Raw genomic sequence first — 14755 nt, forward strand, 5'->3', positions numbered from 1 at the left:
TCGCCATTAAACCTTTCTCGACAGAGGTAATAGGAGCAGAGTTGACTACATCCCAATAACCATCCAGAATCAGGGCATTTCTTGCCCTCGGCTCCCATTGCGGGTAGTCGGCGATCGACTCCAACTTCGGGACCCGCTTCGATTGTTCGGCCATTTCGCAAATCCGGCTGTATGTAGCCTCCCTGCCTGCAGCCAGGCTCAAATGTACCAGAGCCGCTCTTATCCTGAGACTGCAATCCCGCAGTTGGCTGGTTCCGGCAGACCGCGACACTATCCTTGCGCGGGGCTCATAACCTGAAAAACTAAGCAGCGAATACAGAGCGATCACCTCGTTATACGTTACATAGGTCTGGGATTAGAGCGAGGATAAAAGGCAAGACCCTGCCATAAATACAAAGTGTATCTCGGAAATCCGCTCCAGAACCAGTACAGGTATCCCGCCAAACTACGATATGCAGGAGTTCTGGACGAGATATCAACACCTTTACGTTGAAGGACGCCGATGACGTGCTCCTTCAAGAGGTGAAAGGTGCTAATGGAGAAATAAAAATCCTCCTTATCTATTTTCATCCTTGCCTACAGCTAAGTCCGCACACAGCAGAAAAAGGCACCACCGGGCAAACGGATGACCGCACGCTAAAGCGCGGGGCTCATAACCTGTTAGAGATAAGAGTCCTTCAGTGAACACATCACTCGCTCATATCGTTACACAAGGAGAGAGAGAGAAAGGATACGCAAGCAGTATATAAGCATACCGTAGCCAATCCTGATCCGATGTCGTATTGGGATAACGGCAACTAATCAAACTACCGAAGTGTCAAGCCTGAGTGTACCTAAGAGCACTTTCCAACAGCTCGTCATGTCGCCGTGCAGCGAGCGTCAGCGGAATTTCTAAACACGGTCGGCTGTCCGCAAACACCATGTGCTTTTGTCGGCCACACCTTGCTTGTTAGAGTCACTTAACGAGTTGAAAGTTATGGATATCCTCCGCAGAAAACTTGCAGTCCTCATCTCATTATAACGATGATTTCCGTCTTACTACCCTTCTTAGTACCACCAGTAAGCGATGGCTGGCGCGAAGGCTCGCGCGGCGCGCGGCTGTCCGGCTCCAAACTGCGACCCACACGCGCGCGTCGAAGGACTACCGCTACTGAAGCAGTGCATGGCGCAGGTCAAAGTTGCCGTTGCGTTAACTGTATGGTTATGTACTATTTTAGCATCCTCCAGCATGAGTCCTTCGGAAGCTCACATGCATGTTCGGGCGGACTATCCAATGCTATACCTTACGGTACTTGTTTAGAACCGTTTGATTGAATTAATTCTATGTTATGCCATATACTGTATAGATTTTCTGACGAAACCCATCATCATTATTAAATGCAAAAGGTTCGCGTTTCATCGCAGTAGTGGGCTTGCTTGCTTGTTTTAAAGATTTCGACGTATGCCTAGCTTGTTGGAAGTCTATGTGGTTAGCCTTGTGAATTGTAATCCTGTTGCCAGTTATTGCCTATAGAATGTGCGTGCAGCGGGACGAGCGCAAAGTACTTCTCGATCCGACCACCAGCTGGATGATCCAGCGTAGCCCATCATTTATTGTATTCCCTTGAAACTGTAGAGCAACTGTCACTTATTTGCTTGGCTGGTCAGGTTGGTCCGAAACGCTTGCCGCAGTGTACTAAGTGCAACTCTTAAACATCGACTACATTGATCCGAATGCTTTAGATTAATTACTGAAGTAGATAGCTGGCCTGTAATCGCTGTGCAGACGACCCTTGCAGGCAACTGCCACTGTCCATGATGGTGGGCCCACCTGTAAGCCTGGTCTATCCAAAGCCGTTTTTTTTATGAAATGGAAATTCTACTTTGTAGCTGTGTACATCGGTGATTTGGGACAGCTCGTTCAATTCGCTTCGACAACCGTCAACATCAGGTCTACACGGGCGTAGTTCTGCAGATCTATAGCAGCAACCTTCAAGGACTTCTGGAAATGCTGGGTAGATCTTGTCAAGTTTCGGCGGCCCGCAACAAAATGTGCATCACGCGATGTTTCGCATGCACTTCAGCAATGCTGCTGCCCTTGGTCCTCTTCTTACTGACAGCTGTTGCTCCTACTGCCAGCCAATCAGACCCAGCTGCAACTCCGCCGCCTGATGTGACGAAAGGAACTCCGAAACGGCCTTGTCCAACCTACGTGCCAACATGTCAACGGTTCACCCAAACAGTGTCAGCCATTAACTGCATAGCTTTTATCAATCAGAATGGCATTAGCATCCAGCAGCTTGTACATTACAACCCGGATATTGAATGTAGTGTGAAAATTCCTTCGGGTTGTGCAATTTGCATCGGTGTTGCCGCAGACCCTCCACCACCACCACCGCCACCGCCCCCCCCTTCGGACTATTACTATTGGTGGCCCCCACCATACGAATGGCCCCCTTATGAGCCACCCCCACCACCACCACCGCCGCCGCCGCCAGTGCCGCCACCACCGCCGCCGCCACCACCACCATCGCCAGGGCCACCACCACCACCACCGCCGCCGCCGCCACCGCCAGGGCCGCCACCACCACCGCAGCAACCCGACCTTCCCCAGTCACCAGCAGCGCCCCCTCGAAAGCGACAGAGGCCACCCCCGCCTTCGCGGATCTCGCCGCCACCTCCGCCAACACCTCGCGGTCCTGCACCTGTGCCGCCCAGGCCGCCCCCACCGCGCCCTTCTCCACGTCCGCCACCGCCTCGCCCTCCTCCACCACCACCTAGCCCTCCACCCCCCCCACCCCCACGGCCTCCACCTCCACCGTCCTCTAGATCTCCACCTCCACCACCCCCACGGCCTCCGCCTCCACCACCACCTAGCCCTCCACCTCCACCACCCCCACGGCCTCCACCTCCACCACCACCTAGCCCTCCACCTCCCCCACCCCCACGGCCTCCACCTCCACCACCACCTAGCCCTCCACCTCCACCACCCCCACGGCCTCCGCCTCCACCGCCACCCAGCCCTCCACCTCCACCACCCCCACGGCCTCCGCCTCCACCGCCACCCAGCCCTCCACCTCCACCACCGCCCAGACCACCGCCCCCAAGTCCTCCACCGCCGTCCCCAGAACCCGGGGCCCCCGTAGGGCCTGAATCGCCAGGCAGGCCGCCAAGATCCTCCCCCAGACCTCCTCCTCTGAGCTCTCCACCAAGCCCTCGACCTTTCCCACCAAGCCCCCGGTCCCAAGCACCATCGCCGCAACCGCCACCACCAACGCCCCAACCACCTCCACCATCGCCCCAGCCGCCGCCACTAACGCTCCGATCCCCACCATCGCCACGCCCTCGGCCCCCACCACCGCTACCAAGCCCCAGATCGACACGACCCCCCGGTAATGCCCCACGGACCCCTAACATCCCAGAGCCTCCATGGGCTCCCGACCCCCCTTTGCTGCTGTCCATACCGCCCAGCCCGCCACCCCCACGTCCTCCGAAACCACCCAGCCCGAGGCCGCCATCGGGGCAGTCAACGGGGACCCTGCCGCTCACACCACCTTCCCCACGGCCCCCACCGCCTTCACGTCTGCCGCCGATGCCGCCGGGTACATTGAGGCCGCCCAGCCCGCCGCCGCCGTCCCCCAGGCCTCCACCGCCCCTGCCACCCGATCTGGACCCTTCCGTTGACCCGTCCAGTCCTTGGTGAGATTGAGATCTTAAATCCATCTAAAACCTAACAGGTTATTTCTGAGAATTATATAACCTTTTGGATACGAGTATTTAGTATTATGACTGCATGACTGTTCGAAATGATTTCCCCGAGGGCCCAATCTTTCACTTGCAACGATACTGTCTGTACAGCTGTCGTACGAATGTATGTACTGCACGCCATGTCCTGCAGGTACGTGGATGTACAGGCCACGCTAGACCGCCATAACCAGTATCGATCATGGCACCAGGCGCCGCCCCTGGCCTGGAGCTCAAGGCTACAGTCGGCAGCCCAAGAGTGGGCGGATAACTGCTGGTGAGTATCCCCACAATAGAAAATAAAACTGTGTCACAGAAAGCGTATATATTCAGCGTGACCGATTCCGCCTTCCCTCTTGCTTGTATGTTCTGGGGAGCCGAAAAGGCACGAAGGCCCGTTGTGCATGGACGATAGTCCGATAGACGACTGTTGGTGCGAATCCGACAGAGAAAGCGGATAGTTACATTGGACCCCCTGACTAGGCTGTGTTTGACCGTAGACTTCAGACTTTATTGGGAAAGCAGACTGCACGGCGGCTCAAAGAATGTAGGGTCCGACAGAGGACAGACAGACAGACAGGGTTAAATCACGCAAGACCGATGGCCTCCCCTGGAAAGCTCTCCTGTCTTCGGGATGATACCTAAATAAAGCTGTTGGGAAATACAGCCTAGGAGTAATATAATACATATATTAGTATTATATAATAATATATAATAATTTAATTCTACAGATGATAATAAAGAAGGTAAATATGAAACGAAAGATGGCTTGAGAGGGCAAATACACCCAAACATATTCTTACACAACCGACTGCTAACCGACGCATATACCGCCACAGTGGATTGGCTTCCCGCTATCGCCAGCAGTAGCAAAGAAAACATTAAAAGTCTTGACTACACACGCAGGATAGGGGGGACATCGCGTTGTTGAGTTATGCATTGTTTCCTCCTGTTACATCACGACTTCAGAAAAGTACACCGATCGCTGGATGCAGATCCCGTGATGGTGATGTGCCCCACAGGATATTACACCCTGAACCTGTGGGTAGTAGGTAATAAAACACACCTAGCCCCAGATAGACCTCAAAAGGGAATGAATATGTTTCCCAGCAGGGTGGTAGAGGGCCGTCGATCGAGGGCCACAACGGACTGACCGTACACTGCAATGCACAGGGAATCCGTCCAGATGAATCCGTCCGAGAACTCACACGTTGAACCTGAGGGCGTGGGGGAATGCCACGGGGGCCCCGTCAGCAGATGATAAATAAGTACGCAACCGGGAAGCCGGTTGTGTAGGTTGCTCCAGGGAGGGGTACTTTGCGCCACAACTCTCCCCACTGTAACCACCACACACACACACACACCTCCCCACTGGCCCGCTGGGCCGCTGGCTCTATCCACTCTTCACGAGTCTGGAGCCCACTGCTCCAACAACCACACACATGATAACCGCCCCTGTTTTCATGTGGTGCCGTTGGCCTGTTGACCGGTGTCGTGTGTTGTATAAGATGAACGAAAGGACGGCAAAGCCGTTACCGCTGCCTCACCCAACCGTTATAACCGTTACCGTTGATGCCAACCAATTCAATGGAACAGGTTTGAGCGAAGTGGGACTGCATATGGAGAAAATCTGGCGCTTGGGCATCCGAACTTACTAACAGCGATTGATGGGTGGTAAGTAATACAACTTATTAGGCAAGGATTACTGAGTACTTTTTAATCAGTAGTGCAGGGCGGCACGAGACACGGGGTTTCACGACGGGTAGGCAAATGTACGGATGTGTACGGAGTTTGTGGATGTCTGGTATGGAAAAATGCACACCAGAAGGCCACCAGACGCGTGATGTGCTCGCAATCTCGACTTCGGACGACCCCACGCCACATTTCTAACGCTAAGAACAGTTGCCGGGACGAATAACAAACACACAGGTGAACAGATTTCGCATTCCCGACCGTTTTGTGACGCTCATTACCAAATTCCTGGTATGCTGAAGTTAGGCGAAAGCGCGTCGACCTCGTGTAGCGAACGGCTTTGGTTGCTGCGTAACTAAGCCCTGTCGTATTTAGCGTGCAGACCGGGCCCCTGATGCCGTCGTACCTTTGGAAATGCCATGGTCTGAAGTTTGGGAGACACACACACATATACACGCATATACACGCACACACACATACACGCACATACACACGTAAACATGCACATACGCACACATACACACGCGCATACACACACACACGCGCGTGCACACACACGGTGACGTGCGCATCCTCCAAACTCCAACCACCCCCGCGGCCATGGCCGTCCCTCCTGTCCTCTTCTCTCTCCCTGGCGCCATTTCGCATCGTTTTGTATTTTATTAGTAGAGGTATGGCCTAGCTGTCCCCATGGCCATCCCATCCCCATCCGCCATCACCGCCCTGACCGCCTCCTTTCCCCATGGCCTTTGGACACCCGGTCGAACTCATACACCTACAGGTACTCGGAGGTCAGCAAGTACGACTTCAACGACCCAGGGGTAAGAGAGCTACCCTGATACAGGCCTTAGCGGTTGGGGTAGTTTAATCCGTCAGGGTTAAGCTTTGCAGAACGATTACTACTCTTGTGTGCAATGCACGTACACTACGTCCTTATGGGTGGGGTGAAGAGCCCTCCCACAACGCAACTCCCACATACTCCCACATACACACACATACACACACATACACACACATACACACACATACACACACATACACACACATACACACATACACACACATACACACACATACACACACATACACACACATACACATACATACACACACATACACACACATACACACACATACACATACATACACACACATCGCGCCCTCGGACGAGCAGGAGGGGATAGTGGCCCTTCACGCGCCTCTCTTCCCGCTAGGGGGGCAGTGCTTCGGGAGTCGTTCCCGCTGGCGGGTACGGTTAAGTGCCGCCCCTGGCCAGCCCCAGGCCCGGATCGATGTGTAACAGAAACACGCGCATACACACGCACAAACACACGCACACACTCCTACGCACATACACAAACGTTGGGTATGGTAGGATTTCGCCCCGCTAGCGGCTACGGAGCTTTCTTAAGCCCCCAGGGTCACATACTGGGGACCAAAACGCTGCCGGTGGGGAAAACCTTGTCAGGCTGTAACCACCTTAACGGACGCCTCGGCCCAGCCCAGACCGCCAAAGAAGCTCGGATTCCTGACTGTCCAAGCTTGTAATAGCTGGCCTCGCTGAAAAGACCTTTCAAGATGCTAGTGTGGCGCGCCTTAGCGAGTATTTGTAGATTTCATGTGTGCCGTACTATGTACCAGCTACTACAAAGCTAAATACACACAAGGCACAATAGGATCGATGTCCACTACGATAGGTGCCCCACGCGTTGCTTCATAATTCCCTTCGTTTCATGCGTCACGGTCATCCGCTCGTGTCTGGCTGTACTTGTTAGTTCCTACCCTGCGCTCATTCCCTTCCTCCCTCCCATGTCGCTACCTGCCTCCCTACCTCCCTACCTGCCTCCCTCCCTCCCTACCTACCTGCCTGTCGTCACCCGTGATACCTTCTACCGTAGTTCTCTTCGGCCACGGGCCAGTTCACTCAGCTCGTGTGGGCACGGACCACCCTTGTGGGCTGCGCCATCGGTGTGTGCCCCAACGGGGTGTCGTACCTGGGCGGCCAGTGGTTCGGCAAGCTGTACGTCTGTATGTATTGGCTGCCAGGTACGACAGGAGTGTCGTGTCGTGGTATCGAAGCTGCCCAGTGCCCAGTGCCTAGTGCAGTCATGTAGCGCCACCGACGGTCCGGTCCTCTGTAACGACCTGCTGTAACCACATTCACTCATTTATAATGTGTTAGGTAAGGAGCCTATGGGCGGGTCTTCCCCCATTTGTGCGGAACTTGTAGCTTTTAACAAGCTCGGTACAAGCCTAAAACTTACCAAGGTGGTCTATGTGGGCGAGCACGACGCCTCTGCCTGTGCTGTGCCTGTGCTGTGCCTGAGCCTCTGCCTGTGCTGTGCCTGTGCTGTGCCTGAGCCTCTGCCTGTGCCAATGCTGCCAGGAGAGCCAATGACGGGCCTCGAGCCCACCGCTCTACGGCTCATCACACACCGCTGCTGCTCTCTGCCCTTTTGATCTCTCCGTGGTGATCCTCCCTTGCTGTATATGTGCGCATGTGTGTGTGTGTCGTATCCTGGGTGACGTATCACGGGATCTGACATCCGCCGATCGGTACTTTTCTAAAGTCGTGATATGTATGTACGTCCGTGTCCTCCGCTACCGCGCCCGTCGAAATTCCCAACGTATCATGCTCCCTTGTTTTCTTTGCGGACAGGTAATTACGCTGGTCAGTTCGGGGACAACGTACTGCCCAAAGTCACAGGACGCACGCTGCGGGTCGTGCAGCAGGGGCCGGAGTTGTAAGTCGTGCCAAGGCAGTCGAAGGAAGCCGCAGCGAGGGAAATAGATAGCAGCATCACTTTTTTCGGCTCTGTTGTGCCGAATAGTAATATATAGGGCTGTTGTACTCGACAGGTGGCCGAGTCGGTTGAGGTGGCTGGACCCGACTCCTGGGACAAATCCCCCTTCACCCCTCGCGGTGAAGATTGTCGTCTTCACCCGCTACGTCTCCGGTGTTCGGTTGGATAACGTCCGTTTCCCCATCTCTGAAAGCTGCCTGCGTGAAGGCTGGATGAATGTCCGCTGGATGGAATGTTGTGGTGCTTTCGGTTGCTGGTAGTTGTTAGTTCGGCTGTTGGTGTAGCTGTTACTGCCATACTAATGGCAGTAACCACATCATTGAAACGCGCGGTTGCGGCGGCAGCATACATCCTGTGTATGTGTAGTGTGTGGGGTGGGTGGGTGGGTGGGTGGTTACAGTGGGCTCCGGACTCACGAAGACATTGCGTTGCTCTCCATGCGTGTGTGCGTGCTTAGAGAAATTACGGCAGAAGGCAGATAGATAGGTGCATCGCACCAGCTAAAACACTCCTGTAGGCTGAAACCACAGCAACTGCAACCGCAACCGCAACCGCCACAACGATAACTAACCACGACGAAATGCGGCACCAAGGTGCCCATGCCGGATGAGCAATTGATTCTGTGTCGTTGCCAAAGGCAGGATGGAAGCTTCCCTGTGTCTGCATAGTTTATATTGTCCGTAGTTCGTGCCCTGGTATATTAGACAAGGGTATTAGGGATATTAAATAGGGATCGGCCCTATCTACCCTATATGCCATGGAGCGATCTTGGACGATTATGGACCAAACAGACGTGCAGTGCTTACATACTAGACGGAGAATGTGTGCGTATGTGTATATGATCGTGACTGCTCTTAGGGGGTACAGCCGTAAAAAATTAACATATGCCGATACATGTCTGTACGGGTGGGCGTTACTGTGCGCGTGGACGCCGTGGGTACCATACACACATACATGCATGAATACAAACATAGATCTTAGGGAAACCTGATGGGGTTTACCCCAGCTTTAAATGTGCACGTTGATTAGCACAGAACCAGCTTTTTGAATGTGTGAGCGTTGACAAATAGCTGGGTCGACGTATTAGCTGCGAAAGCCAAACAAGCGAGACAAGCGGCTGCGTACCCACATGCACATACCGCTCATGGAACCATGTGATGAAATGTTTACGTGTGTGTGCTGCTATGAAACTGAGGATGCACGCGCCCGCGCGCGCGTGTGTGTGTATGTGTGTACGTATGTGTGTGTGGGGGGGGGAGGTGCTGTTAAGAATCCGAGCCGATGACAATGGGGCGATATAACCCCCTAAAGCAGGCGCGCCTGGGGTTACCCATACATGCTACATGACAAGAGGTGTCCACGATGCCTTTATGGCTGAAATGAAGTACACGGGCTCAGTTCATATATACATGGGCTGCTGAGTGGGTGGTCGGGACCTGGGGCGGGCGCCAGGGGCGGCGCAAGGAAGCAGTTGCCTGCTAGTGGTTGGGCATTCATATGTTTTAGTCGCTGGATGGACGTTTTTGAGCTTGATATTTGATATTTGTTAGAAAAATTACAGCTTCCGCACGAGTGATAAGGGCAAGGTACGAGCGATGGGTGTGAGTGCAGAGAGGCCGCCTGGGTATCTGATATCACGCCGATACACATGGCAAATTTCGTGGCATCGGTAGCGATTCCGCGTTCAGCTTCACCCTGGGACTTTGACAGGCAGCCGCAACGCTGCAGGCAGTAAAAGTAGTACCTTCCCCCCGTCTGCAACATGATGGGTGATGGTTCCCCGTGAATATGTGTGTTTGTACATGTGTGTTTGAACACCTTGAGTTGCGTTACTCGCCGAAGTGTGCGAATAAGTGCGAGTGAGCTGGGAGTGACCTACGTAAGGCGCGTGCTATTGTTTTGGACCAACATTACCTGGGATTACAAGACGGAGGCCCCGGCAGAGCTCAAGCAAGCGCGTGCGCGTGTGTCGACAAAAGTATATGAATACATGTGTGTCTGTTCCGTGTGTTTGCAAAATTTGTGGCCGTCTGCACTCGAGGAGGCACGCGTTATGAAGCCGGCTCAGGTGAAGCCAGATGGCGCATTTCCAAGTGCGTGGTCTACCGCGTTATTGGAGGTCGCGTGTGCATATGCTTGTGTCCTGGGCGCGTGTGGATATGCGTCTGTGTGGATATGCGTCTGTGTGGATATGCGTCTGTGTGGATATGCGTCTGTGTGGATATGCGTCTGTAAACGTCAAGTTGTTACCCCGGGTAATATCCGCGGTGAAATAGGGTGTGTGATGGCAGGGCCTGGGCGGGTGGGGTTAGGTGTGCGCTCGTATATCAAGTCATCAAGACGCATGGCAAAAACTCTGACCTGTCGAAATGGGGTTCATGCTGTGGGGTCGTGACGGGGTTCGTCCAGGGACGGGGCTGAGGATATCGGAGGGTGTGCGACTGTGTGTAAGGATCTGGTCGCACCGGAGGTCGCATCGGAGAGCTGCACCCCCACTTGGGCTGTTGTCGGATCTTAGATAGGAAACCCCCTCCTCTCCCCGATGGCCTGACGCCTGAGTGATGATGGGGTTTCGCCGCGTGGCGGGGTTTCGGAGCTTACGGACTCATAGGAAGTTTCTGGAGACACGCATATAACGTAATTCATTTCCAGGAAAAGATTGCATGTGTTGTATGTAGTTGCAGGTGCGCATGTGCATATATGTCCTTGCGTCCCTTGCTTTTTCATGGTGAATGTGAGGCTGGACTTTTCTGTCATCAACCCCCTTGCCGTCGTCGACACCTTCACCTCGTTCGCAAGTTTATATACTCTCCGAAACCGGGGAAAATGGGTGCTGAAGGCGGCAATGATAAAAAACTTGCCCAGCCTTGGGACCCTGCCAGTATGCCATGAGAAGTGCGACTGCGGCTCGAATAGGATATGGGCTAAGTCCTATGCATGTAGAGGGGCGCGCGCGCGCGTGTGTGTGTGTGTGTGTATTACCCTACCCCCGATACAGTTGGGGTTGGAGGCGTGGGGAGTGCACGGTGGTGTGTTGTGCACCTTAAAGCTCGGGGAGCTCGGTGCGAGCCTCCGTGTCTACACACCGCCAGTACCCCCTGGAATTGGGGCTGGGATGGGGTTGCTGAAGTAGAGGTTGCGGGGGCTTAGGGGAAACTCTCGCAGTTACACAAGCACGGCCACAAGCGCAGGTAGTGTTATGGGCGTCATAAACCAGTGGAAACCCAACCAACCAGCAGCCTGTTCAGGGAATGCTAGGAAAGAAGCGTTACCTTGCAAACACATCGTATTGTTTTAGAAGGAATATAAAAGGTTATATTCGCTTAAGAACTCTCTCTGCGCTTCTGGCATTATTGGTATCCGCCATTTTCCGCTATGGAATCAGACTGGCTGCTGCCTCCTGCCACTTTTTTCACCTTCATAATTATATCAGCACAAAACAAAGGCAGGAAAGAGGAGAGCAGCACCTTGCAAGGCTTTGGCAGTGTCGCACTGTGTTTAAGATGCGAGGCTGCAGCCATCCAACGCAGCCTACTGGAACTGGGTCTTCGCCTGGGCTGGCGCACGGCCTCCATGCTCGCGGCACCTGGGGCGTCGGCTAATGCTCTCTTCTTGCTTGGTGTCGTAGGAGCTGAACTACCATGGCTTCAAAAAACCGAGCGACGCCGTGCAGGCCGACATTCAGAGGGTTGCAAAGCCCATCAGATGTAGACGTAATCAGTCTGTATCGTTGACGCAAGTAAGAGGTTGGGTGCTAACTTACACAGGCGTCAGCACTGAGAACTATTGGCCAGAGGCCCCCGACTGCAAGTAATGCTCTGTAGCTAAATTAAAACAATGAAGCAGAACCCCAAGCAATGCAGTATGCAATCGGCTCTGTCTGTTCGGGACCTCAAAGCCCGAGATCTCCCATGCAGTCCGCGCACCGCACGGGACTCAGCGGACTGCTGTCCTCAATGCGGCGTCGACAATATCTTATATTCCGGTTACATTCCGGTTATTGAATACCCACGCTACTGTACGACGGAATAGTACGGGGTGCGTAATCGCTTGACCTAGGTCCTGTGCTACGTGCAAGCACTGATATGGCCATAGGTAATCTTTATCTGATTTCTCATATTTTGAAAGGAAGTTTGTTGTAGCGCGCCTACCTCCAGTTTGTAAAAGCACAATGGCCTGCGTAGTTTGCGCAGCACAAGCAAGTGTTTACTGTGAGAATGACAAGGCGCTGCTCTGTAAAGATTGCGACGTTCGCATTCACATGAGCAACGCGGTGAGCTGCTCATGGGGTCTTTTTTGCGCAAAGGTTGCCCTCATCCCCACCTCCCGACCAGAGCATGAACTGAAAGAGCCCTCCAACATTTCTTTTACAGGTGGCTGCGCGCCATGTGCGCCGCATTCCATGCGAAGGGGGCTGCTCAAAGGGCGCTTCGCTTTTCTGCCGCTGCGACAACGCCTACATGTGCGAGGCCTGCCATTGCGCTAATCCATTGGCAGCTACTCACGAGACAGAGCCGACTGCTCCGCTGCCGCTTATGGAGCAGGTTTGTTTTGACGTGTTATTGAAAGCTCCAATATTGGCTTCCTGCCGGACACACGCTTTACTGCGCCTGCTCATTTCGGCGCAGGAAAATGCGGTTGCTGAGCAGCCACATGCCACCGGCCCGTGCGAGTCTGTTGCACAGTCGGCCGCTAGCCCAGTGGCTTGGTTCGTCGACGATGAGAAGCCGTCCCTGGGTTCCTTTGAGGAGCCAATCATGCTCTCGCCAGCTGGCAGCGAAGCTGTTGTGCCAGTCATGTCTGCACCTGCGGATGATTTTACTTTTACAGAGCCGGCGACCTTCAAGGAGATAAAGGATAAGCTAGAGTTTGAGGTGCGTCGGCTTTATTTTGCGCTACAATTGTTTACCCTTTTCCTTATGAGTCTCATATCCCCAGACTCTTATGTGCTTTGCGCCGCAGTCTCTGGAGTTTGACAACTCTTGGATGGAGTTGAATTTCGACTTTACGGACATTCTTTCTGACGGTCCTTCAGATGGTAAGCGGTCCTGCTTGTACAAGTGTGGTTTCTGGGAGATTTATTTTGGTCCCGATTCCCGTCTGCAGTGGGCCTTGTGCCAACTTTCGACCTGGAGGGTGTTGACCCCGTCGCGGACGCGACGGTGCCGTCCGTCGCTGAAGAAGTTGTTGTTGCGGAGTCTGATGCCGCAACTGAAATACATCGCAAGCGGACTGCGGAACCGAGCGATGAGGAGCCGGCAGCGAAGGTAGGGTGCCGAAAGTTGTCCAGGATAGGAGCTCCAGCCCTGTGGCCCCAGTTAAAGTCTGGTCTTCGGTTTCGCTGTGCGCCTTGATCCTCGTTCACATTTCCCTGATTCCTTAAGTACTCGGGGTCCTGCATCGCCCAAAGGCTACGCCCCAATGATCAGCTTTACGATTGAGGACGAACTCTTCCCTTTAGGATTCCATGTTAAGGCCTATCTATCTCTTGACCATCGTCATCGCACTACCTCTTGTCATTGACCGAAAGCAGCTCGAGGAATTGATTTTTCTCCTGCTCACGCTACAATCCGCAATCTATGCTGTTGTTCTCTCCTGCAGCTGCCGGCAATTTCGGAGGCTGCCACCACTGCGCTCGGCTTGCATGCGGCCTTCCAGATGACCCAGCCTGCCTCTCTGTTCTTCCAGTCCGCCGTAGCGCAGCCGTCGCTGCTGCCGCCGATGGTGCCGCCGGCGGTCATTTCGCCGCTGGCGACAACGGCGGCGGCACCACCACTGCAACCGCCACCGACGGCGGTGCAGTCAAAGAGCAGCGCTGCCTACAACACAGCCTTGGCAGCTGGTGCTAACCTTACCCGCGAGCAGAGGGTAGCTAGGTACCGGGAGAAGCGCAAGAACCGCAAGTTTGAGAAGACCATTCGTTACGCCTCTCGCAAGGCTTACGCTGAGATCAGGCCTCGTATTAAGGGGCGATTTGCGAAGAAGGAAGAGATTGAAGCGTGGAAGGCTGCGCACGGTGGTGAGGATGCTGTGGTCCCTGAGATTCTCGACGGGGAGTTTTGATGCAGCAGGGCTTCTCGACATGGTTCTCATCGCCCGACCGCGATTATTTTAAAGGATAATCCGCGGATTGGATTGGACGACTCTATCAGTGTCTATGCATGTGGACGAAACCGCGGACGAGACGGGCACTTGGGAGTCTTGTGGCTTCTCCTCCTGGAGTGGTGTTGGATGTTGACGCCTTTTTGACACCTTACTACTTAAGATACCAGCAGGCCGAGTATCACGAGTGATCGGGGGCCGGGAGCTTTCCCCCTCGTGGCATGACAGCCGTTGCCTCGCTTGGGGGCTTGCTCTTCCTGGAGACGTGTTATTACTTTTAGGTTGCAGATTGCACAAATGCGACCAGGCCGAAGACTCAATTGCTCGATTATCATTTTGATTGAAATGATCCAGAATGGGACAGCGGGCAGTGTTTGCGTTGTGCCGCGCCGAGAACGTGCAGTATGATTATGGTCCTGTCCCCTTACTTCGGG

At 54.0% G+C, this 14755-nt stretch overlaps 2 protein-coding genes across 2 annotated transcripts; both read left to right on the forward strand.

Moving 5' to 3' along the window:
* Nucleotides 1-2029: 2029 nt before the first annotated feature.
* VOLCADRAFT_127359 (pathogenesis-related protein 1-like protein) lies at nucleotides 2030-8163 on the forward strand (the record flags this gene model as incomplete). The annotated part of the gene is made up of 6 exons (XM_002945725.1): nucleotides 2030-3678; nucleotides 3878-4000; nucleotides 5320-5397; nucleotides 6197-6236; nucleotides 7314-7461; nucleotides 8075-8163. The coding sequence occupies 6 exons, from the start codon at nucleotides 2030-2032 to the stop codon at nucleotides 8161-8163; spliced, it is 2127 nt and encodes a 708-aa protein (XP_002945771.1).
* Nucleotides 8164-12390: 4227 nt separating this feature from the next.
* Nucleotides 12391-14282, forward strand: VOLCADRAFT_102742 (B-box zinc finger protein; the record flags this gene model as incomplete). Its single annotated transcript, XM_002945726.1, has 6 exons — nucleotides 12391-12492; nucleotides 12593-12763; nucleotides 12848-13093; nucleotides 13182-13257; nucleotides 13326-13486; nucleotides 13821-14282. The coding sequence occupies 6 exons, from the start codon at nucleotides 12391-12393 to the stop codon at nucleotides 14280-14282; spliced, it is 1218 nt and encodes a 405-aa protein (XP_002945772.1).
* Nucleotides 14283-14755: the final 473 nt, after the last annotated feature.

This window comes from Volvox carteri, assembly GCF_000143455.1.
Source record: "Volvox carteri f. nagariensis unplaced genomic scaffold VOLCAscaffold_1, whole genome shotgun sequence".
Classification (NCBI taxonomy): Eukaryota; Viridiplantae; Chlorophyta; class Chlorophyceae; order Chlamydomonadales; family Volvocaceae; genus Volvox; species Volvox carteri.